The 24814-nt window shown below is 44.0% G+C and overlaps 1 protein-coding gene across 1 annotated transcript in view; it reads right to left on the bottom strand.

Moving 5' to 3' along the window:
* The window catches only part of TMEM8A (transmembrane protein 8A), a 116562-nt gene that overhangs the window by 58605 nt on the left and 33143 nt on the right, over positions 1–24814 (bottom strand). The window contains exons 3-5 of the mRNA XM_030213108.1: positions 8041–8248; positions 6279–6412; positions 3602–3870 (exon numbers count right to left, since the gene is read on the bottom strand). Coding sequence (XP_030068968.1) covers positions 3602–3870; positions 6279–6412; positions 8041–8248 — 611 coding nt within the window. The remainder of the gene's footprint in view (positions 1–3601; positions 3871–6278; positions 6413–8040; positions 8249–24814) is intronic.

Here is a 24814-nt window from a genome sequence, read left to right as displayed (position 1 = left end):
TTAACTGTGTTAAATTTCCTGTTATTTCTTCAACAAGTTTGTAGATTTTGAACTCCCCAAAGTGGACTTATATTGGCGTGAAGAAACTTATGAATGCAATAATTTCTTTTTTCCTGTAATATTGTTTTTTCTTTATCCAATTTTTCTTAACACAAGTTTGTATACTTGTAATGTGAAAAGCGAATGATAAATAAATAAAAGTAGCTGGCCACATCACTGGAGGTTACTTCTTCTCTGTGTGTAAACTAAAGAAGGAATTGTCATTCCTCTGTAACAGTTTTAAACAAACATGCACCACCTGCTGGCCAAACTAGAGAAATACATTTCAAGAAATAATCAATACAGTTTTTACAGGCTTAAAACCCACTGTTTTGTCACAGTCTCTCTTTAATTCACCCCCACACATTACAGAACGATATGTATTATGCGCGACTTAGATTGTAATGCTGCCTGTGAGTTTGCTCACTGCCCTTAGTTTTTATGATTAATTTGGTATAGAGGCATTTCTGGTCTCCTGTTTTATGCGGCCCAAGCTTTTTTATACATTTTGCCTTAGCCTTTGTGATCTTTTGTCAGTGCCATGGTGATAAATGTAATGCACACAGTTCACAAGTTTGGCGCATTTTTTCGGCATGGCCAACATGGCAGGTTTAATTTTATAATGAAAGGAAATATATTCTAAAACTTGTATCAGCCATCTATTACTTTTATTAGCTTTTTATATTAAGTTTAAAGAGTTTATAGTGTATATATATTTTTTTCAAAAAGGCTCCCTTTGCGCCATTATATGGGTCTCTGAGAACGGAAGGCGTCCATGGATGCAAATGCAGGTGTTTGTACTTTACACGCTTTCTGAGCTAATGCCCTGGTTCAGTGTTGATGAGATTTAAGAAGTCTTCTTGTTCTTTGGTTTTTGATAGTCATAATAGTGTTTGCTTTATTTTGTTTTTGCCTGATTAATATTGTCACTTTGTACTCATCGGTCCACTTAAACTTGTTTTTTATTCATTTAGCCTCTAATAAAAAATGGCACCAAAACAAATTTTATAGCTATTTTTTTTTTTAACTATAAATTCACAGTCTTTACATAGTGTGTCTTGTTTTGAACAGTTTATTATATACTAGTAAAACATGCCCGTTTCTCACACAAATGAAACGGGTGCTAGCAAGGTTATCCTTCGAGTTCCAGCTTGGCCCCCTCCCTCCCCCCCCTCTCATCCGAGTTCCAGGCTTCCCTCCCTCCCTCTCTCTCCTCCAAGTTCCAGGCCCCCTCCCTCTCCTCCTCCGAGTTCCAGGCCCCCGCCCTCCCTCCCTCTCCTCCAAGTTCCAGGCCCCTCTCTCCTCCTCCCTCTCCTCCAAGTTCCAGGCCCCCCTCTCCTCCGAGTTCTAGGCCACATCCCTCCCCCTCCCTCCTAGTTCCTGGCCCTCCTCTTGTCCCTCTCCTCTGAGTTCCAGGCCCCCTCCCTCTCCTCCGAGTTCCAGGCCTCCCTTCATCCCTACCTCTCCTCAGAGTGCTAGCCTGACCTGTGTTGCCCACCCTCCTCTCCCAGTCCTCCGCCTGCCCCTCGCCTTCCTGCGTGCCGCTCAGAATTTAAAAGTTTTTACCTCGGGGTCCAGCGTCAGCAGTGAAAGGCGAACAGGCACGGCGCTTCAGCCTGCCTTCCCCTCTGTCTCAGCTCTGCCTCTGGCCCCGCCCTCTTTTCCTGTTTCCGGAAGGGCGGGACCAGAGGCAGAGCGAGCGGCAGGCGGAGGACTGGGATAAGAGGGCGGGCAACGCAGGTCGGGCTAGCACTTTGAGGAGAGGGAGGGAGGAGAGCCTGGAACTCTGAGGACAGAGGGGGGAGGGAGGGATGGGGCGATTCTCCCGTGAATCTATCCTCACCTCCAACGTTCTGTGGCTGGCTGATACTGGCTTCCCTTCCCTCTCACTGATCCGCCCTCTGCCGTCATCACATTCAGACGCGAGGGCGGACCAATGGGAATTGTGTTACGAACCCAGGCATCCAGACGTAGAACGTTGGAGGTGCAAATTATTATATGGATTATGACATTTAAGTTTTTCATTCCTCTTTCACTTTTTTCTGTCTGCCCTTATGGCTCATCCTACAGTGTTTTATAAATCTGTATTACAGCAGATTGATATTTTAGGACAATAGCCTATCTTTTTCTATAGAATAAATTGATATGTCAAGTTCTGATATGTTTAATGTATGTTTACAATCACAGTTTTGCTCCGATTTGATGTGTGTGTATATATATATATATATATATATATATATTTTTTTTTTTTTTTATTCTCTGATCTGATGTATATATATATTTTTTCAGTCAATTTTAGGGAGATATCTGTGTATTCACTGTGTTTTCTACTGAAAAATATGATGGTAACCGCGCATATTTTGATATGTTTTTTATTCTTATATATGGCTTCATTTTGATGTTTTACTGATTTCATGTGGTATGATTTTAATTTTAATATTTTGTTATGCATTTTTAGATATCTGATGAAGGCTATTGTCGAAACTTGGCCAACTCAAGTCCTTCTCCAACAAAATACTACACTTCCATCATTGGTTGTTCCTCCTTCCTGGACCACCTTTGCTGTTTTTGTCTCTCTTGCTGATTCTGAGAGGTCATATTCCTGTTTCTTTGCTTTGACACTGAAGGAGCCATTCTGCACACCTCCCATCACTATCTGAAACAGCTATGAACCTAGAAGTCAGGTAGCTGCGCTACTAAGTCTGGAAAGGCAGCTGGTGGCACAGCAAGGTTGAAGGTGTGAGATGCATTTCACTCTGCTATTCCTGCTTCCATAAAGATTTGGGGGGATTTTTAACACCTGCAGTGTATCTTTAAGTATTGGCCTGGGGTATCTCAGAAAATGGACTACCACGCTACAATACAGAAAGAGTGCACTGTCTCAAAGATACAGCCACGGGCTGCATTTCACGGTGAGACTTGAGGGGGGGTGGGGGATCAGGGGATAGGAGCACAGGTCAGATGACAGAGTTTGCCAGGCCAAAATGATCCACGGGTCATTTGTTTGCCACCCCTATGTAAGAGGGAAAGACCCATGAGAGCACTTACCTGTGGGGTAAGGGAAGGGAATTTATTTTATACAAAAATGAACAAGTACAGTTGACTCCAGATTTTCAGGATAGACGATTCCAAACCTGGTTTTACATTACTGCACGCAAGGATGTGTACTCTCGCTTTTGTTGGGGAATAGATTAAGGAATCAGAGCTACATGGCCACGTACGTAAAACTGAATTAAGCTCAACAGAAAATCTAAGCAGCAATGCCCAAACAATAAGTTGCAACTCCATTTGGGATTGCACAATCCTCCACGGAAGAAAGGGAAATATGGCGTCATCACAGCCAAGTCTGCAGGATGGATAGGAGCGGCAAAGAAGGGTAGGGAGTTGTGGGTTTGTCTGTGGCCACTAAAATGGGATTGTGGCCATAGAAATTTTGGTAAGCACTGATCTACAGCCAATCAGCAACCCTGAGAGAGAGTGTCAGGATTCACTTGTGCAGAAGGAAATGCATCAGAGAGTGAGAGAAAAGCAAGGACTGAATGTAAAGACACAGGGTGCTTACCTGTACGGGAGGCCACTACTTCATACATAATAGTCGTGTTCCTATTGCTGATGCTCTCGACTGTGACCTTCAGCCAGCTATCCCAGGGTGGGGAAGTCAGGATCATACTGCAGTTTGCCTTGCTTGTGCAATCTATTGTGTGTTCGTAGCTCTGTGGCAGTGTGACTGAGCCCAGTGTGACTTGCACAGGACACACTGCCTCTGTGTTATTTGCAATGCATCGTCCCAGTTCTAGCTTCAGTACCAAGGTGAATTCAGGGATAAAAACTCTGCATACGGGAAAGAATCAAATCAAATGTTAGAAAACTGTGTGATCAGGATCTGCGCCACACCCCCTTCTCCTCGCCCTACACACACACACACTTGACCCTCATGAATATTTGTGATAATCAGGAAGCAGCACAGATTCCGGGGTCCATGAAAGATACTTACCACAAGTAACTGTATTCTGTATACAGCAGGTATTTCAAACTCATCAATAATGATGGGCCGCTATGGCAGCCACAAATTCATCAATGGGCCACACTAAAATATTTGTCCTCCCTGTTCTCCCCATTACAATCACAGATATTAGATTTAGAATGCACATTAGAAACTATGATGCGGGCTGAGCAGAACTTCCCCGTGGGCCTGGCATACAGCATCTCACTAGAGACACATAACTAATTCTATGTTATCCTATAATCTGCTCAGAAACTTTTGAGAAATGTATTGTATTTATATATTAAATTTACGTATACATCATACTTAATATACCACCTATGATAACAGCCCTAAGTCGGTGAACAAAAACAAATGTTTCTTTAGAAAACATTCAAACAGAATAAAAAGGAGTATACTAAAATAATTTACAGCATCGGTGACCTCACAAGCACTAGAAACCAGCCACCTCTGATCCTCTCCACAAGTATAGACAAAAGAAGTACTGAATAATTCCCAGAGAGAGGCATGTGTGCTGCTTGAGAATTGGGATGCTGTTTTCGGAGAACAATTCATGAAGGGGCGAGAGTTTCTCCCAAAACCATATCTGCAACTGGAATTGGCCATTTGGTTTTGGCAGAATCTGAACCCCAAACTAGCCCCATTTGGCCGAAAAAAAAAGTCCCCCTCCCAGATTTACTTTCCCCCCTCCCTCTCCCAGTGGCAGCCCCCTCCTGGGCCTGTGTTGGACTCATTGGTGGCATGAGGCTCCCCACTTGTTCCTGCCTCAAAATGGCTTCTGGGACTTCCAGTGGCAGCCATTTTAAGACTGGAACCAGTATGGGATCTTTCCTGCCCATGCAGATTCCAATCTCAAAATGGCTGCTGCAACCTCCAGCAGCAGTCTTGAGTCACTGTTGCTGAAGTCCTGAAAGCCATTTTGCGGCAGGAGCAAGTGGGAATTGCTCCTTCCCACTAGCCACCCACGAGACCGACACAGAAGGCCCAGGAGGGGGCTGCCGGGTTGAGGGATGGGGGGGGCTACACAGCATAGTTTTAGTTCCAGCCAAAAATACACAGGTATGTTGACCGAAACAAAGCCAAACACAGATTTTGGGTCAATTTTGGTACTGAAGCCGACATCGCATTTGACCTCTAAAAGGCCCAATATTCAAAAGCATTTATGTGGTTAGCAACAGGCGCTGACCCCTTAAGTGTTTTTAATTTTTAAAATGTGGCTGCGCAATTTTAAGAGCCCTTTATCAGTGGAATAAGCTTTATCAAATAATCCCCTGTATGGGTTAAGCCCATTATTTAGCAGATGCGTTTCCTCCCAGAAGGCTGGTTTACATCATACTCCTACATCCCATAAGGCGGCATTCAGTTGCACTACTCCAGATATCTGGAATGGATTACCTTTGAAGTAGTGGGTCTCAACCTTTCTTCTGTTGTGCTACACCTGACAATGATTGCATGTGCTTACAGTGAACACTGCTGAATTCACAGTTGAACAAAGGAAAAATATTTTAAAAAATCTCTCATTTCATTTTATTGTTGCCAACAGTGATGCAAGGCAAAAACAAATGAAATGGTGGTGACTGCCAAGAATAAGGAGAGGAGTGGGCTCTCCCTAATCTTCACCACATGTTGCATGTTGTCAAATTCTTAGTATCTTATCACCTTTACCCAGCACTGAAAATTCTTTCAAAATTTACACAAGCAACAGGATTTTCTGCTAATATAAACTCAGCAGCAACTATTTTCATGACAGCCAAGTAGGTCTTGTGAAAATAGTTGCACCTGAGGTCACATTAACAGAAATTCCTGTTGCATGTGTAAATTTTGAAAGACTTTTCAGCACACGGTATAGGCGATATGAAATACTGGACCCCCATTATATTAAACCATTGACCTTTCAATTACACTTGTCAAATTCTTAGTGACACTGGTTGAGAACCACTGTTTTGGAGGGATTATTTGGCTCTCTGTAAGCAGATAAAAGGCCTAGCTTTCCAATTACAAATGTCCTACTTGACTGAGGGTAGCGATATTGCTTTCTTTTATCATGTTCATATTGTTATTTCTTCCAACCCAACTGAATGTTGGAAAGAAATTCTAAAGGGGTAACACAACATCTTGGAAAATTTAATGAAACAGGGACAAAAATATGGGCAAGGGGAGAAAACTGGTGAAGAGACATGTTCAGTTCTGTGTTTTGCTGTCTGCATGCAGCAGTGATCACAGAAGGCCTGCTTACCTGAAGTACGCAGGTTTTGTGGGCCACACAACGGTTTGCTGCAGTGGAGTATCCATTTCCAGGATAGGGATGTTAATGATCCGCATCACAAACATGTCTGGCTGGAATATGTAGACACAGGACGTGGAAAAGCCCTAAGGTGAGAACAGAAGGGTAAAGCAAATACACAACAATGTGGATATGAAGTCAAGAGAAAGCGAGAGAGAGAGAGAATATGAATTATATCCAGCATGGCAGGAAGATTCATAAAGACATGAGCAAGTGCACACCTAAAAAGGTGTAGCGTACATCACCACACAAACAGGGCAATTCTATAAAAAGTACACCAAAATGCCATGAATATAAACAAAAAAAAATCTTCTACTCACTGGTAAATCAATATACAACACCAAACCATAACCAGGAGAATGTAACCAATTACAACATAGAGGAGGAGCACTGTCAGAAACTTAAGCACCCACGTAATAGTCTTTCAAGACCACTAAAGGGTGAAATATTGCACTTCATTCATTGGGTCACTCACTCCTTATTGTGGTACTTTAGTGCAATAATGTGCTTTTTTTATGTGCTTAGTGCAGTGGTGTGCCCCTTAAATACTAATCAAACAAATGCACTGCCAACAACCAACTCAGTCAGCATAAATCTTCAAAGGAAAGGTATAACATAATAATAAATATTTTCACTTTTCTCATGAGCCCTGCGCCAGTAAACACCAAACATTAAGGGCTCTGATGTCCACATCGCTTTCAAGTTATAAAGAAAAGACTGCTCTCCCCTGTGATAAACAATATGCCCAGGCATACCACACTCTCTTATAAGCTTGTCGAATACAATCATCAGTGTAACCCTGCTCTTTCAGTTTATTGACCAAAATACTTGACTGTTGTTTAAATGTGCTGTCGTACAAATTCTGCATAGCTGTAAAAATTGGCCAATAGGTAACGAATGACGTGCAATATTTCACCCGTTAGTGGTCTTCAAAGACTACCACGTGGGTGCTTAAGTTTCTGAAGACGCGCCTCCTCTATGGAAAACAGACAAAGCAGATACGTATATGAAAAACAATATTTAATGAATTAAAATCAAAATGAAATTAACAAGCCCGACACAGGCCGTGTTTCTGCTTTGTCTGCTTTCCACCCTGATGCAGCCCAGTTGGGCGAAACACGACCTGTGTCGGGCTTATTAATTTCATTTTGATTTTAATTCATTAAATATTGTTTTTCATATACGTATCTGCTTTGTTTGTTTTCCATCTTGGAGTTTGCAGATCGATTACCCTGTTTTCTTGGATGCTCCTCCTCTATCCTGTAATTATAGATTCATAATCAGCGCACTTTTCTAGAATACTAGCAAACGTCAGGATTTCCACTTACATTTAGGCACACCCACTGCAATGTTAATAACAGGAATAAATGCACATGATAAATGTAGCAACTTAGCATGTAAAGAACAGTAGTCTATGATCTATGCGCATAAAATTTTGACATGCCCAAGCACCCCCCCCCCCCCCCACAAAGAATGTCCCCTTGTGCGCTTACATTATTAATGTGTGCAAATGGCACTTAGATTTAGGCGCTAAGGTTACAGAACTAGAGGGAAAGAAGAAAACCCTGATGAAAGCTGAACAAAAAATTGCAAACAGAATAGGAGAGCACACAATACTCTGCATTGAGTAACAAATGAGGAAGCAATGAAGCAGTCTCAGCATTTCCCCCTCAGACAGTATCATGCGATGGGCTACGCTTGGTATGTTAAGTACCTTCACTTGGATTTTCCCATCATCTTTTGGCAGGTGAGCTGCTATGAACCAGTCTCCAGCTGCAGGGTTGCTGACATTCAAGAAGGTGGTGTTCTGTAGCATGCTAGTGAGGACCAACGTCTGGTTATAAGAAGGGCGGACTGATGTGCCAGCTGCAAACTGAGTGCCCAAGGGGTTAATTACTGGAGGAGCTCCATGACGAATATACCTAGAATACAGAAACCAAACACAATGGGACTACAATCTGAAACCCAACCCAGGAATTAGTGTATACCTCAGACCTCAAACTTTACAGAAACATGGTAGAATGGCAGTGTCACTGGCACAGCTAGACTGAATTTTAGATTTTCCATCATCTGAGCCGTTCACTGTTCTCTGGGTGCCTGTCTTTAAGTTCCCTCCCACCCTCCTCCCCCCATCCCATCAGCCAATCTCAATTTTGTTTTGTTCACCATCCAAAGTGAGACTCCTCTTTCCTTCGTTATCTTTACGATTACCATCCCATCTCCTCTTTAACAAATCTCAGCCATGATGGAAGTTCAAAAAGAACAGGAAGAGATTCACCCTGAAAAATGGGAACAAGAAGGCAATAGGCCATCTACTTGTCCTTCAAGAAAAAAAAAATAAGTCAAAAATGACTTTTCCCCAAGCTAATGATGGTTAATGGACAAAGTCTTGCTGGGCTATTTTTAGCAGTATTCTCAAGAAATGTAATTAGCTGGTAACGTTGCTCAGTGCTGCTCTCTCAACTATAGTGAAGTCTTTGTTGTGTCACATGACTGTTTCATGTACATCGCTTTGAGCAATCATTCTGGGAAGCAGGTTATACATTCTATACATTCCCTTGATCAATTTCAGCAATGAACAAAGTAATGTGAACACTGCTATAAGTGACAGAGCAGCGCCTTCAAATAAACAGATTATGGTACTGGCATGGTTTCACAATTTTTTTTAAAGAGGTGACCAAATTAGTAGATCAGGGATGAGAACAGGACATTGCTGATCTGGACTTCCATTTCAGCTACTGACATTAGAGAATTCACAGGGACAGAAATCTAACCTGCCTCCACCAGAATTTAACACATCCCCAAAAAAGTTTAACCTGCCTCCACCAGAATTTTATGGTACCTACAAAAAAAAAAAAAATTCCAGTCAGCTCTCTGTCTCTCTCTCTGTGTTCGAGATGCAGTACTGCAGGCAAGGAAGGAACGGAAGTTGGAACACTCTGGTGTGCACATGTAAGACTTGTCTTTGATTTACTGGCACTGTGTGCTAAGAGGTTGCCACATGCATGCAACAGTAGGTCTGGTGATCTCTGATGCTCATGCCTGTGTCAGAGTTGAGGCCTGAGCATCGGTCCAGGAACAGAGAGGGTTAATGGAAGACTTTCCACATCTGTGCTGTTAAAGCAAGGAGGAAGTACTTGGTAGGTGAGAGGCTGGCGTAGCTTACACTTCCATGGGAACCCCACAGGAACCCTGCAGCCCCAGAGGGGATTCCCGCAAACCCCGTTCCCGTGCAAGACTATTCCACACAGAAGCCTGATAAATCAACCAGCCAGTATAGAAGTAGAGAAATGTTAACTGAGTGAGCAACAGAACTCAGTGTGCTAATAAATCAACTTTACTCAGGGGAAGGTAAAGTTCACCAGTGGGTCCTTACTTTTCAGTATCTTTATGTGCATCATTATGAAAGGACCCAAATGAAAATTATTTTTGTTTGCTGTCCACAAACTGAATATTCCCGGTTAGCAGCTAGGAGATGAGCACTGCATATGCCTGGTAGCGCTATAGAAATGATTAGTAATAGTAGTAGTAAACTGGCTATATCACGCAATATAGCTGGCTATCTCCGAATATTCCGTGCATAGCCTGCTATTATAAATGGCCACATTGGGCCACAAAAATAGTTGCAATATCTTTGGCCAGTTTAAACATAACCGGCTATCTCCGAATATTAACTTATCCAGTTAAGTATAAACCAGCCAAAAATAAACCAGATGTTCAGTGCCTGTCACCAGAAACGGCTCAGCAATGAAAATTCGGGTTGGCTGTGGGAGTTAGCTGGGCTCTCTCCTGTGGTCTGAATAGTGGCCCCACAAAGTCTCAAACGAAGGCTGCATTAAAAATTTAAGACTGCATCCAAAAGGAATCAAAAGTAATTTAACATAGCATCTTAGCAAGACAGTAGGCCTAGAGAAGGCATCAGCACATTTGCTAAAAAGCAGGTCTTAGGAAAGAAGGAAAGCAATAAAGCTTTGAAGAGCTTACAAAATGCCAGATAAGCCTTATTCAACATCAGGAAAGAAATTTCTTAGTGAATGTACTATATAATAAGCCATCCAAAGAGCAGGAATATTCATTAATGCTGTAGTCTAGTACCTTGGTGTCTCGGAACACTTAGCACCCACCAGGGGTTAACCCTGCAGCCACCTGGAGGGTCTATCCCCAGCAATGCTCAGGCCTACCTACATCTAGGCATGTGCTCTACACTAGTACCCTTCCCACCAACTGGGTCCTACTTACCTCTGGACTAGTCTCCCACTCTCAAGTTATTCCCCGGTGATTTCTTGGACACTGGGGCCACACTCCTAGAGATCCCACAGATCCTAGAAAGAACTCACAGACCCAAAACACAACCAACCAGGATTCTTCATCAGTCCAAGACATCAGAGCTAATAAACCAATAGGTTTATTATCACACAAATAGAACGGTGTAAAAATATAAAGGGTCGAAAAACAAGAAGCAATAACAGGTAACTGAATAAGGATCAATATTAAAACTATCTAAACACTGCAACTACCTGGATAGCACCTGGGGAGTTTCAGGAAAATAACTGCTCACAGTTCTTGAACAGGGCCTCAGGGCAGAGAGGTTTACCCTCTGCACACTGAGACGGGGGAAAATCCTATACCTCTTGGCTGGACTTTGAGCTCCAGGCCCAAGGCATCAACTTTGACTTTGAAAGTATCTGACCAATGGCACTTCATGTTGCCTTCTCTCAGGGTTTAAACTGAAAAGAAAACAGCCTTCTCTGCAACAGCTTTAAAACACAGAACATACACCACCTGCTGGCCAAACAAGAGAAATACACTGCATGAAAATATTACAATTCACAGGATTGAAAACCCCGTTTCACCACTCTTGGTCTTCACTTACTTGCACACAACCTACAGCCTTGGTCTTCACTCCCAATCCTGAAGGATCACCAACAGGTCAGGTATTCAGGGTATCCCTAATGAATATTCATGACAGAGACCTGCATACCTACTACCTCCATGGTATGCAAATCTCTCTCATATTACTGAAAACTTCTGAGCTGTTGGTGGCCCTCAAAGACAAACTAAATTTGAAGGGGGTGAGAAAAGCCCCAAAGCCACTAATAACCCTCAGGAAGGTAAGACATCAAATACCCTTATAGAATGTAAAAGAGTGGCATCTGGAGATCCTTGTATACCAATGCCTGTAGTATGGGAAACAAATTTCTAGATCTAGAGGCTGTAATGACAGAAGCCAACTTGGATTTAGTGGCAGTCAAGGAGAAGTGCTTCATAGAGAACCATAACTACAATATAGTTATACCTAGCTATAAGCTATTCAGGAAGGATAGGGTAGGAAAAAAGGGTGGAGGAATGACATGTTAAGAATAACATTAAAGTAACAGAACTGCAGGACATATGGAGTAAGGAAGAAGCACTGTGGGTTAAACTGGTAAGAGGGAAAGAAAAATGTATTTACATTGGTGTAAAATATAGGTCACCTTCACAGTCAGAAGAAATGGACAGAGACTTAATTGAAGACATTCACAAGATAGCTAAGAAAGGGGAAGTACTATCGATAACTGATTTTAATATGCCAGACGTCGATTGGGGCATCCCTGATGTGGGATCATCTAGAAACAAAGGGATCTTGGATTCTCTACAGGAAGAATTGTTTCAGTGATGGGTAACGGAACTGACATGGGATGGAGCTATTCTAGACCTAGTGCTTATAAACAGGGAAAATGTTTCTGATGTTATAGTGGGAGATCATTTGGCATCTAGTGATCACCGAATGGTGTGGTTCAATATTAAGACAGAGAAGAGGGCTTATTTGAGATTGAAGGTCCTAGACGTCAAAAGAACTAACTTTGCTGATATGGGGGCATTTCTCAAGGAAGAATTAGCTAGATGGGAACAGCTGAAGGAAGTAGAACAGCTGTGCACGAAACTGAAAGGAGCTACTTTAAAGGCAACAATCCTTTATGTTAGAAAATGACAAAAGTAAAGGCTGCTCTGGTTCTCGAACATAATAGCGGAAAAGGTAAGGGAAAGAAGGTTAGCATTCATACGTTACAAGAGGACTTGGAAAGAGGAAGATAGCTTTTCCAGGTAGTTTTGCTAAGAGAACCAGGAAAAGCTGTCAGGAAAGCGAAGAGGCAAATGGAAGAAAAGATAGCCGATACAGTAAAATTGGGGGACAAGACATTTTTCAGATATATAAGTGACAGGAGGAAGTGCTATAATCGCATTGTGAGGCTCAAAGCTGAGGGGGAGGAATAAGTGGAGGACGATAAGGATAAAGCTGAACTGCATAACAATTATTTGTGTTCACGGATGAAAGGCTGGGAGTAGAACTATAGAAAACAAATGCCAATGGGGATGGATGTATGGTAGACCAGGACTGATTCTCAGAAGACTGTTCGTGAGGAGCTTCCTAAACTAAAAGCAGACAAAGCGATGGGGACTGATGGGATACATCAGAGGGTACTCAAGGAACTCAAAGAAGTTCTGGAGGCTCCTTTGTCTGACCTGCCCTGTCAGACAAATCTGATTGATTTCTTTGACTGGGTGACCAAACAGAAATGGGAAGGGCGCTAGATGTGGTGTATTTGGATTTTAGCAAAGTCTTTGACATGGTTCTGCACAGGCTACTGATAAACTGAGGACCCTCGATATGGGACCTAAAGTGAGCGACTGGGTTAAAAACTGGTTAAATGGAAGGTGACAAAGGGTAGTGGTAAATGGAGCTTGCTCTGAGGAAAGGGATGTTATCAGTGGTGTAAACAGGGATCGGTCCTTAGGCCGGCTCTTTTTAAGATCTTTGTGAGTGATATTGCAGAAGGGCTCTCTGGTAAGGTTTGTCTCTTTGTGGATGATACCAAACTCTGAAATGGGGTGGATACCCCAGAGGGTGTAGATGGCATGAGGAAGGATCTAGCGAAGCATGAAAGAATGGTCTGAGATTTAATGCTAAGAAATGCAGGGTCATGCACTTGGGTTACAAGAATCCAAGGGAATGGTACAATATAGGTGGCAAAGTGCTTCTGTGTACAAAAGAAAACCGTGACTTGGGGGCAAATGTCTGATGGCCTTAAGGTGGCCAAACAGGTAGGAAAGGCTATGTGAAAAGCCAGAAGGATGCTTGGGTGCATACGGAGAGGGATGACCAGCAGGAAAAAGAGGTGATAGTGTCCTTGTATAAGTCTCTGGTGAGGCCTCGTTTAGAGTACTGCGTGCAATTCTAGAGACCCCACCTTCAGAATGATATATACAGGATGGAGTCAAACCAGAGGGCAGTTACAAAATCAGTAAGAAGTCATAAAACATATAGAGACAAGATTATGAACCTTAATATGTATACACTGGAAAAGAGGTGGGAGAGAGGGGATATGATAGAGACATTTAAATACCTCAGTGGCGTTAATGTACAGGAGGGCATAGGATGAAGTTAAGAGGAAATAGGCTTAGGAGGAATCTAAGAAAATACTCTTTCATGTAAAGGGTGGTGGATGCGTGGAATGGTCTCCCAATGGAGGTCATGGAGGCTAAGACTGTGTCAGAGTTTAAGAAAGCACAGGACAGGCACCTTGGATCCCTTAGGAAAAGGAGCTGGTAGTTACTGAGGAAGGGCAGACTGGATGGGCCATCTGGCCCTTATCTGCCATCATATATCTATGTTTCTAAGACAGGGGAATGAAGGCCAAGGCACTTGGGGTGGGTGGGGGGTGGGGTATAATTTAATATGATATTCTATAGCTAATCTGGATCTCTTGGGCAAGTCAAACAGCTTTGTGCAAGTGTCTGTGGTCCCCTACCTCTGTCCCATAATATCAGTATTGATCATAAGTTAACTATCGTATATACCTCATACCTATATCTCTATATATAAAAGGCACCACCAACGTTCTAATGAAGCCTCAAGCCGGAACTTTGAGGCGGTCTAGATATCCGGTTTGCCCAGCAGTGTCTACCCCGCCCTCGCGTCACAATGTGATGACGTCGAGGGCGGAGCAAACACTGTTGGGCAAACCGGATATCATCTCCCCCTCTTGGCGGCCATTTCCACGGAGCGACTCGACGAAACGCGATCTCATCTCCTCCTCTCCGCGCCCATTTTGACGGTGCGCCATCGACGACCTGCAACACACAGACGAATAACATCGCCCCGCACAACGTCGGAGGGAGGGAGGGAGGGAGGGACGCAGGCAGGCAGCCTGAACGTCGGAGGGCGCCAGCCTGCCTGCCTCAACGCCGGAGGAAGGGAGCCAGCTTGAACGTCACAGTGGGAGGGAGCGCCACGACCCTGAAAGGCAGAGGGAGGGGGGGCGGCAGACGGAGGAGCCACAATCCTGAAAGGCGTAGGGAGGGGGGCCATAACCCTGAAGCTGGGAGGGGGAGGGGAGGAAACGGGAGGAGGAGGGGGAACAAGGGCGGGAGACGGAGGGGGGCCCCTGCGCTACACTCTCATTCTCTCACACACACACTCACACATTCTCACTTTGTCACACACACACTCACACATTCACTCTGTCTCTCTCACACACTCACTGTCACACACACTCTCTCAAACATACACACTACGATGGGGAAAAAGGCCAGGCGACGGAGGGGCCATGATCCTGAAAGGCCGAGGAGGGGGGGGGCACAACCCTGAAGCTGGGAGGGGCGCTGGGAACAAACATGGGACGGGGAGGGAAAGGAGGGCAGCAGACGGAGGCGGGGCCCCTGCGGCAGACACTCATTCTCACACACACACACTCGCACATTCACTCTGTCTCTATCACACACTCACTCTCACACACACTCTCTCAAACATACACACTACGATGAAAACCTCGCTAGCGCCCGTTTCATTGGTCTCAGAAACGGGCCTTTTTTTTTTTTACTAGTCTTCTATAAATCCCAGGTTTTATGTTCTCTGGTCTAGCAGCTTCAACCATGTAAGCCTCACATCTTCATGAAATCCAAAATATGTTGTCTCTAAACTGAGCAGTTCCAAAAGAGCACAATTTCCTAAATCCACTTCAAAACTGCACCCATCATTTCCAAAATCTTGCATGAATTTATCTGGTTCATCTCTCCATTACTTTACATGGCCTCGCCTTCCTTCTAACGCCTGTCTTGTCTTTGTCCCAGTGTAAAATGTAGGCATAGTCTATTTCAGGAAAAGGGACCATCAAGTATCTCATCTTCCCACTGTCCAGTGGACCTCAAGTGTCATTGAGGCACATTCCTTCTCTATGTCCTACAAAGAGCTAATTCTTGAACTCTTAAAATATAGACAAAGATAAGTAGTGGAGTGCCTTAAAGCTCAGTCACAGAGCCAATTCTGTTCAATACCTATGTGAACAATATCCTCGAAAGGTTAGAAAGGAAAATTTGCCTTTTTATAGATGGCATGAAGATCTGCAACAGAGGGAGAGAGTAGGCAAACTGAGATTTACAAAACTAAAAATCTGGTCAAATGTTTGGCAGTTAACCTCTAATGCAATGAAGTGTAGAGTGATACATCTGGGGAGCAGAAACCCAAAAGAGCTGTGTGACAAGAGGCAAGAGGCTAATGTGGATTGACCAGCAGAGACACCTTGGAGTGATAGTGTCTGAGAATCTCAAGGTGGCAATATAATGTGACAAAGCCAAAAGGTTGTTAGACTGTTTAGCAAGGGTACATAACTAGCAGAGCAGAGGTGGTCATGATTCCCCTGTAGATGATTTTGCTGGAAGTCTCGCTTGGAGTATTGTGTTCTGTTTTGGAGGCTGTATCTCATTAAGAAAATAAAATATATAGACATGGTTCAGAGAAAAGCAACCAAGACAGTAAGAGGTGTCCATCAGAAGACATACAAGACGACTGAGGGTCTTAAATATGTATACCCTAAAGAACAAGAGGGAGAGTAGGGTTACCATATATCCTCTTTTTGGACATCTTCAGAACTATCCTCCAGGATTTTTCATTTTTAGGAAAATATCCTCTTTTTATGTGACCAAAACACCTACCCACATAATGAGAGACACCATCTATGGCCCATTAGTCAGCATGGACACATGGGGGTGGCTACAGAGAGAGAAGGGCATTGCTGATCTCCTCTCTGTTTCCCTGGTGGTTGAATCTGTCAAAGGATTTTGTTTGTGCAGCACAACTTTAAGCATATATCATGCAAAGATAGATATGTTGAGGGATATTCGCTCTTTTTATTAGTACGCTTGGGCTTGGACTTCGTCAAACTCAAATCCGGAAGTTCTTGAAAAACAGACTGTCTGCTGCTATACTTTAAGTCAGTCACTGTTTGATGTGTGTTCATTAACAAAGCTATGATTAAATATTTCATTAGCAAAAGTAGCAACCATTTTTATTTTTCTGTCCTCTTTATTGTCTGTGCAAACATAGTAACCCTAGATAGAGAGGATTCAATGCAGTCTTTTAAACACTTGAAAGGAATTACTGAACAAATAAGCCTTTTCCAAATAAGGGGAAGCTCTAGAACTAAAGAATATGATAGTAAGCAACAAGGAGACAGAATCAAAAGCAACATCAGGAAATATTTTTTAATAAGAAGGGAGGTGGTTGACTGGAATGCCTTCCCAGATATGGCAGAAGCAATACAGTCCTGGAATTCAAACAGCGGGATATACACAGTGAATCCCTAAGTGCAAAAGGATGGAAACCACAGAGCAGAAGTGAAAAAAAGGACACTATTTCTAAAGAAATCATGAGGAGAGTAATCTGTGCTGCGCAGCAGGAATTACCCTACCAAGTAGGCTGGATGAGCCATACTGATCTGTTTCTGTCGTCATTCACTACTCTGCATATTATTACAAACTTATTTTAAATGACTGCAAGGCATTCTGGATGCAGTTATATAAAAGACAAATGTACAGACACGTACTTGGACAAACCTTACAAAGCAGAACCTTTGTACAATACTTCCTAAATGGCCTCTACAACTTTCTATCGCAGGAGCAAGTGTTGTGAACCCACTTGTGATGATACTGTGCAGACTTCAGCTCATGGCACTACAACAAAAACAAGAGAATCTGTTTGCCTTCATCAGCACACAGCAAGAAGACACCTCAAAGTGACCTTGCACAATGTAAAAGTCAAAATGCCAACGCACACAAATCAAAAATCGACCAAGTTAGGGACCATGGCAGTTCTCCTGTAGCTTCTTGGAAATTCATTCTATTTATAGTAACCTAATAGATTAAAGTCAAATACAAAACTACCCATGCTGTCTGTCTGGTTCATCCCGTTTGTGTTTATCTAAAGATTTATTCAGCTGCCAGTGGTAAAAGCTACATCATCTGCAGATTACTCCTCCTCAAAGTTGGTCTTCTTGTTTTCATTCTTTGATACACAAGCATACAAGGTTCCCATATTTAATGCAAACCCCAGCTCTTCCCTCGTCTCTTCTTCAACCTCTCAAATGTGCTCTTGCTACTTCCCTAAAAATGGAAAAAATACCTGTGGTTTGAATCAGGGTTGTGAGGGGACTAAAACAGGACGAAGAGGAGTGGGGACAGCACAGGATCCTGGGGATCCCCACAAGACAAGGGACTTGACAGCAGCAGTGACAACAGTATACATACGGTTTGACAGAAAGGAGGCAAATCAAGAGAGAACTGACCCCATCAGACCAAGAGAAGATAAACTGGAAAGTAGAAGAGAACAGTCAATGAGGTCCAAAGCAGCAGAAAGGTCAAGGGAGATGCCCAAACCACATTATGTTTTTTCATATGGGTATGGCAGTGATGAGATGGTAGAGAGCAAGGGATTTTTTTTGCAAACGATAATAAATGAAGGAAAACAATAGATTCTAGACTCATTTGGGAGGAAAGCTTTTCAGGCCTCAATGCTCATTGCCCACATCCAGTTCTACCAGCTCTGCACGAGCCTTCTCGCACTCTCTTTGCTATGCAGTACACTAAGAGGGGCATTTTCAAAAGGGACGTCCAAGTTGCAATTTGGACGTCCTTGCAAAACAGCAAAATCCAGAGGCAGGGAAACCCGTATTTTCGAAAAGATGGACGTCCATCTTTCGTTTCGAAAATATCGTCAGAGACGTCCAAAGCCTTAAATTTGGCCATCCCTAGGACATGGACGTTTCTGACTTTCGGCAATTTTCGAAACCAAAGACGTCCATATCAAAAACTGCCAAATGCAAGCCTCGTGGGAGGAGCCAGCATTTGTAGTGCACTGGTCTCCATGACATGCCAGGACACCAACTTGGCACCCTAGGGGGCACTGCAGTGGACCTGATAAAATGCTCCCAGGAACATAGCTCCCTTATCTTGTGTGCTGAGCCCCCCAACCCCACTACCCACAACTGTACACTACTACCATAGCCCTTACGGGTGAAGGGGGCACCTAGATGTGGGTACAGTGGGTTTCTGGTGGGTTTTGGAGGGCTCGCTTTTTCCTCCACAAACGTAACAGGTGGGGGGGGGGGGGGGGGGGGGATGGGGCTGGGTCCGCCTGTCTGAAGTGCACTGCACTCACTAAAACTGCTCCAGGGACCTGCATGCGCTGTCATGGGCCGAAGTATGACATCTGAGGCTGGCAAAAAATACTTTTGAAGATGGTTTTTTGAGGGTGGGAGGGGGTTAGTGACCACTGGGGGAGTAACTGATTCCCTCCGGTGGTCATTTCGGCCACCTTTTTGTGCCTTAGTCGTAATAAAAACGCGTCCGGGAGAAAACGTCCAAGTTTTCATCAGCGACGTCCTTGTTTTTTCGATTATGGGTCAAGGACGTCCACGTGTTAGGCACGCCCAAGTCCCGCCTTCACTATGCTTCCAACACACCCCCTTGAACTTTGGCTGTCCTTGTGACGGACTGCAGTTGGAGACGTCCAAAACCAGGTTTTGATTATACTGATTTGGACATCCCTGGGAGAAGGATGTCCATCTTCCGATTTATGTCGAAAGATGGACGTCCTTCTCTTTCCAAAATGAGCCCATAAGTCTTGCAGATTCTATCCCTCAGGAGCAGGCCACAGAGTTTCGCCAGAGGCACCATAGGTGTAAGGATGCGCAGACTCATGGCTGCATGTCTCTGACCTAGAATCAGTGGATCAGGAGAGGTTAGCGGACATGCCTTGCTGAGGAGACAATCTATTTGGGAGGAAGTGGAGGAGGTTGCTGACCTTATAAAGAAACATACTGATACTACGCAAACCCTGTCTTGGCAACCTCTTCATCTCTGAGGTTTGAGAGGGGCAGCTTTCGGAAGGAACTTGATTCGTGGCGGCACAAGCTCATTCACTGTGTAGTTTGATTTGTCCTTATCGAGGAACATGGTTTGATTTTACAGATACGCTACAGAGTTCTTATACCATCTATCTAAATCTATTAGAGCCGCTTAAGGGAGTTTATCTTCCGGTTTGTTTTCGCTTTAGAGAGCATTTGAATAATTGGACCCCTGAAGAAAGGCATTGTTCACGCCGGAACACGGCCCATGTTGGGTCTTTATGAATAAAGAACTCTTGATCGTTCCACACGTGAAGGCCTTGTTGTACTTTTTTTCTTTTGCTGTTCGTGTTGTGTACTCTTGAACCCTCTCTTTTATTACCTTTGTTTAGAGTTCTTTCACACAGACACATGCACTGCCATTTTTTTAGTCATGAATGTTGAATTCAAATGTTCTCACTCAAGCCTTATTTTTACAATGTTTTGGTGGTAAAAAAAACATTCATTGTAAAGCTATATTGTATATGTATTCATTAGTGATTTTTTGCAATTTATTATGTTCCAATGTAGATCCCCAATGCAGGCGATGTATGCCGAAACAGCCCATGTCAAGTCTATGAATTAAAAATCTGTCCCTATTTTGAAGGTTCTTGGCACTTTTTGTTCGCTTTGTGTGGTTTGTACTTTGACCCTATCCATGTTGCCGTGCTGAAAGCTCTTTTTAAGCCACTTGGTTCCTGATATCTGATGTATTTGACCTGGAAAGTTGTGTTTTTGGTGGGAGTCACTTCAGCTCTCACAGTCAGTGAGCTTCAGGCTCTAGTAGCTGATCCATCTTACCCTCACAACAATAGGTTTTGATATGATATTTCATTCATGATATTCTATTCTTATGAATTAAGGCTCCCAATGGCATCCCCCATCCTGTTGGGATCAAAAGAAACAAAAAGTTGGGCGGACTGCCTTTGGGGCCTAGTCCGCTCCATGCAGTAGGCCAATGCTCGCTTGCAGTCCGAGATGTGCAAGGTGCTCTCAAGCAGGATGAGCATGAGGTTGGGGAAAGAATATTGACAAGAAATCAACTGGTTCAGATGGTCAGCAAAAAATAACTAAAATGTATGGGAAGAAAGGAGAAAAGCCTGACAAGGCACAACGAAAAATAGTTCAAAAATAAGCTCTTCTGAACTGAAGAGAAACTACAGTCGCAGTCCTCTCTTCACCATGGTAGAAAAACAACTGCGGTAACCGTGGACTCACGGCGGGTGGGAAGGCACCCGCACATGCGCGGTGGAGCATGTCTTGGCCTCTACAAAGCTCTTAAAGCTTGTTATAAAGCCTGGACCAGGTAATGCACCACCGCATTACTCACTTGTGAGAATTAATGGCCTGCTTGTTCTCAGAGAAAGCGAAGTTACCCACTTGTAACAGGTGTTCTCCGAGGCCAAGTATTCTCACACACCTTCCCCACTTCCTCTTGTAGTTGTATTCTTTACCTATTTTATATGACTGAGGGACACATGCTCGCACGTCAGGCAAGAAGTCACCAGCACATGCGCAATGGGATGCTGCTAGAAAATTCTATATTAATCTTGCTAGTCAGCATCTCCATTGGGCTCCGTCAGACGATGTCACCCAGCTGTGAGAAAACCTGGCCTAATGTCCTTGGAGAACACCTGCTACAGATGAGTAACCACTTTAACAAAATAAAAACACAATACAAAGAAGATAAAATGAAGACAAAAATCCCACAAACTCACACAATTACAAAAATATTATTATATATATATATACTAGCCGTTGAGCCCGTAAAAACGGGCTGGTATTGGGGTCTTCCTTCCTTCCCCCTCCTCCCCCGTGAGGTCGCCACCGCTACCGTTCCCCCCCCCCCCCCCCCGGAGTCGCCGCCACCGCCATCCCTCCACCCGGCCCGGGCCCTCTCTCTCTCCGCTACTAAACTTACACATCCATTCGCCGGAACGCAGCACGCACATCAGCTGAGAGCTGCCGTCGGCCCTTCCTTCTCTGCCTGTGTCCCGCCCTCCTGTGACGTAACGTCAGCGAGGGCGGGACACAGGCAGGGAAGGAAGGCCGACGGCAGCTCAGCTGATGTGCGTGCTGCGTTCCGGCGAATGGATCTGTAAGTTTAGTAGCGGACAGAGGGCCCGGGCGTGGGTGTGTGTGTGTGTGTGGGGGGGGGGGGGTGTATCAACCTCGGCGGCGCAGTTTCCCTCTCTGTCCCGCCCTCGTCATCACGTATTGACGCGGGGGCGGGACAGAGAGGGAAGTCTCTACTGCGCATTTGCGAGTGAGTCGGTCACTCGCCGTTTATATGTTTGATATATATATATATATATATATATATATATATATAAATACACACACAAATAAACTAAAATAAAACATCTCTAGCCCCAAGCCAAGCCAGCAAACCAAGTACTGTGCGTGTCACTTCACAGCCTGACAAAAATTCATATAGCCATATATTTTTTAGTTTTTTTTTCTAAACACTGGATAAGATTCCTCTGACTTAGCCTCAGGTGGTAGGCTAGTCTAAATCGGAGGAGCTGTTCTGGTGACTGACACATGGGTTTGCTCTTCAGTGGAAAAGAATGATCATCCAAAAATCAGACTGAACAAAGATCTTTGTGGCAAATACGTAGTCACAAAAGCAGTGGTGTCCCTTGGTCGGCTGCCACCTGGGACGGATCACCACTGCACCCCCCCTCCCCCACAGGTGCAGCGTCCCCCCCCCCCCCCCATGCATCACCTCCAAGCCTCCCCCCTCCCCGGTGAATTGTTCTTACCACTTGGGGTGTAGGGAGCATGGCTGTCAGCTCTGCCGGTTCCCTGCTCCCTCTGATGTTACTTTCTGTTCCGGGTCAGAGGGAGCAGGGAACTGACAGCCAACAGCCGGGCGGCTGCTCCCTGTACTCCTCCACAGAAGGCAAAAGTAGAGACTAATAGACGATTCACCACTGGAGACGTGAGTCCAACAGTCTTTATTATATCAAAGATAACGACCCGACACAGGCCGTGTTTCGACGCTAAAAAAGCGTCTGCATCAGGGATCAATAAATACACCAAGTAGTGAATGCAAAACGAGGAGTCCTACTTGTATGTGTGTTGTCAACTCACTAAACACATAGCACTAAACAGAAAATGCTGGACACAAACTATCAGAGCAAAAGTCTTACGACTCCTCGTTTTGCATTCACTACTTGGTGTATTTATTGACCCCTGATGCAGACGCTTTTTTAGCGTCGAAACACGGCCTGTGTCGGGTCGTTATCTTTGATATAATAAAGACTGTTGGACTCACGTCTCCAGTGGTGAATCGTCTATTAGTCTCTACTTTTGCCTTCTGTGATTTGTCATCGTAGAGAACTTTCCCTGTACCCCTCCTGCAGCGTGCACCCGGGGCAGACTGCCCCCACCACCCCGCCCTCAGAATGCCGCTGCGCAAAAGGGTCCAGCTATTTTGGACCCATATTATGCAAACTCTTAAAAAACACTATATCAGTAACATAAAACAGAACATTTTAAAGGGCACAACCCTGGACTTCCTAATTGGCTCATCTGGTAAAAGAGGAGCTTCTTCTTTAATCTGGTAAAGCACGTGTAAATTTAAAACAAGTTGAAATATATTAATGAGTCTATTTTACAGAAACATATAAAGGGCTGGGAGGGTCCCAGTAGTACCAAATTTAAAGGGAATGCAATTCAAGATAAAATGTATCTATTGCATTGTCTTCTTTAAAGGTTAAAGATTAGATTATAACCATCTCATGTTTGTATTAAGCACAGCAAAGGATATGGCTTGCTTCAGCATAATTTAATAGAAATGTGGGATGCAACATGTCTGCTGGTTAAGATGCTCAGGATGAGGACTCCACAGATCCATGCGGTGGTGATGTTGCTGGGAGAAAGTTACCCTGACAGGTACAAATAATGTCAGAAACTGTATTACACTGGAGGTAATGTCAGCAAGAAAAATGATTGTGCTCAAAAGCATTGATTCAGACCCACCAGATGTATCTTCATGGATGGCTGGTCTGCAATTATAAAGAGGATCTTGGAGACAAAGAGAATGACTGAGCAGAGGAAACAAGTCAGACATTTTTTTTGAAACATAAAGCAGATTTGTGGACTGTCTCCTATGGGAGATAAGGCAGGCTTTCCTCAAGATCTTTACAGGATGAGACTAGCAAGATGCTTGGTCAGTAAGTATGATCATCAGGGGTAATACACTGCAAGTCAACTGCATCCTAGTGTGAATGTGCAAGTAGTATATATATCTCCATACTGAAGTTGTTAGGAGAGGAATTAGGTGTTTAAGGTTTAATGGGACGAATGAAATGCTTCAGATGTAGCAGAAAGCTCTATCTCCTAGTATGCCGTGCTGAAAAGAAATGGGGCACAGCACACGGAGCTGTATCTCTGACTGAATGTCCTTAGAATGTCAACCAAAATTCTACAAAACAAAAATTGACCAGTAACAACATGCACTGAAGAAAATGTGTTCATTTTCAGGTTAATTTTGGACTTTTCTCTCCGATTTGTGGTTTGTTTCATACATTTATTTCAGGGCTGCGTGTTAATTATTAATCACAATTTAAAAATTTAATCAAGATTAATAATTGACCGTCCTCCCTCCCATGACTGCACAGTCAGTCCAGCATCTCTCCCTCTCATCCCCTCCCGGTTTATCTTTTGATTTTAAGTCTTTGCCCTGCTGCGGCAGCTGAATTGAAATGCTGCCTCGGCCTTTCCCTCTGACGCAACTTCCTGTTTTCAGAAAGGGGCAGAATGGGTCAGCGGGAAAGGCCCAGTGCAGGCCAACAAACCATTTCAACCCAGCTGCCTGTGAAGGACAAAGACATTGAAAATTAAAAGGTAAACCAGGAGGGGATGGGAGAGAGGGAGGCTGAAATCTTAGAGAGAGTAGGTGAAGGCGCAAGGGGGTACGTACGAGAGAGAGAGAGAGAGAGAGAGAGAGAGAGAGAGAGAGAGAGAGTAGGTGAAGGCGCAAGGGGGTACGTACGAGAGAGAGAGAGATAAGGTGAAGGCGCAAGGGGGTACTTACGAGAGAGAGAGAGAGTAGTTGAAGGCGCAAGGGGGTACGTACGAGAGAGAGAGTAGGTGAAGGCGCAAGGGGGTACGTACGTACGAGAGAGAGAGAGAGAGAAAGAAAGAGAGAGTAGGTGAAGGCGCAAGGGGGTACGTACGAGAGAGAGAGAGAAAGAGAGAGAGTAGGTGAAGGCGCAAGGGGGTACGTACGAGAGAGAGAGAGAAAGAGAGAGAGTAGGTGAAGGCGCAAGGGGGTACGTA

The sequence above is a fragment of the Microcaecilia unicolor genome, chromosome 8 (assembly GCF_901765095.1).
Source record: "Microcaecilia unicolor chromosome 8, aMicUni1.1, whole genome shotgun sequence".
NCBI lineage: Eukaryota > Metazoa > Chordata > Amphibia > Gymnophiona > Siphonopidae > Microcaecilia > Microcaecilia unicolor.
This window is presented reverse-complemented; position numbering and strand designations above follow the sequence as displayed.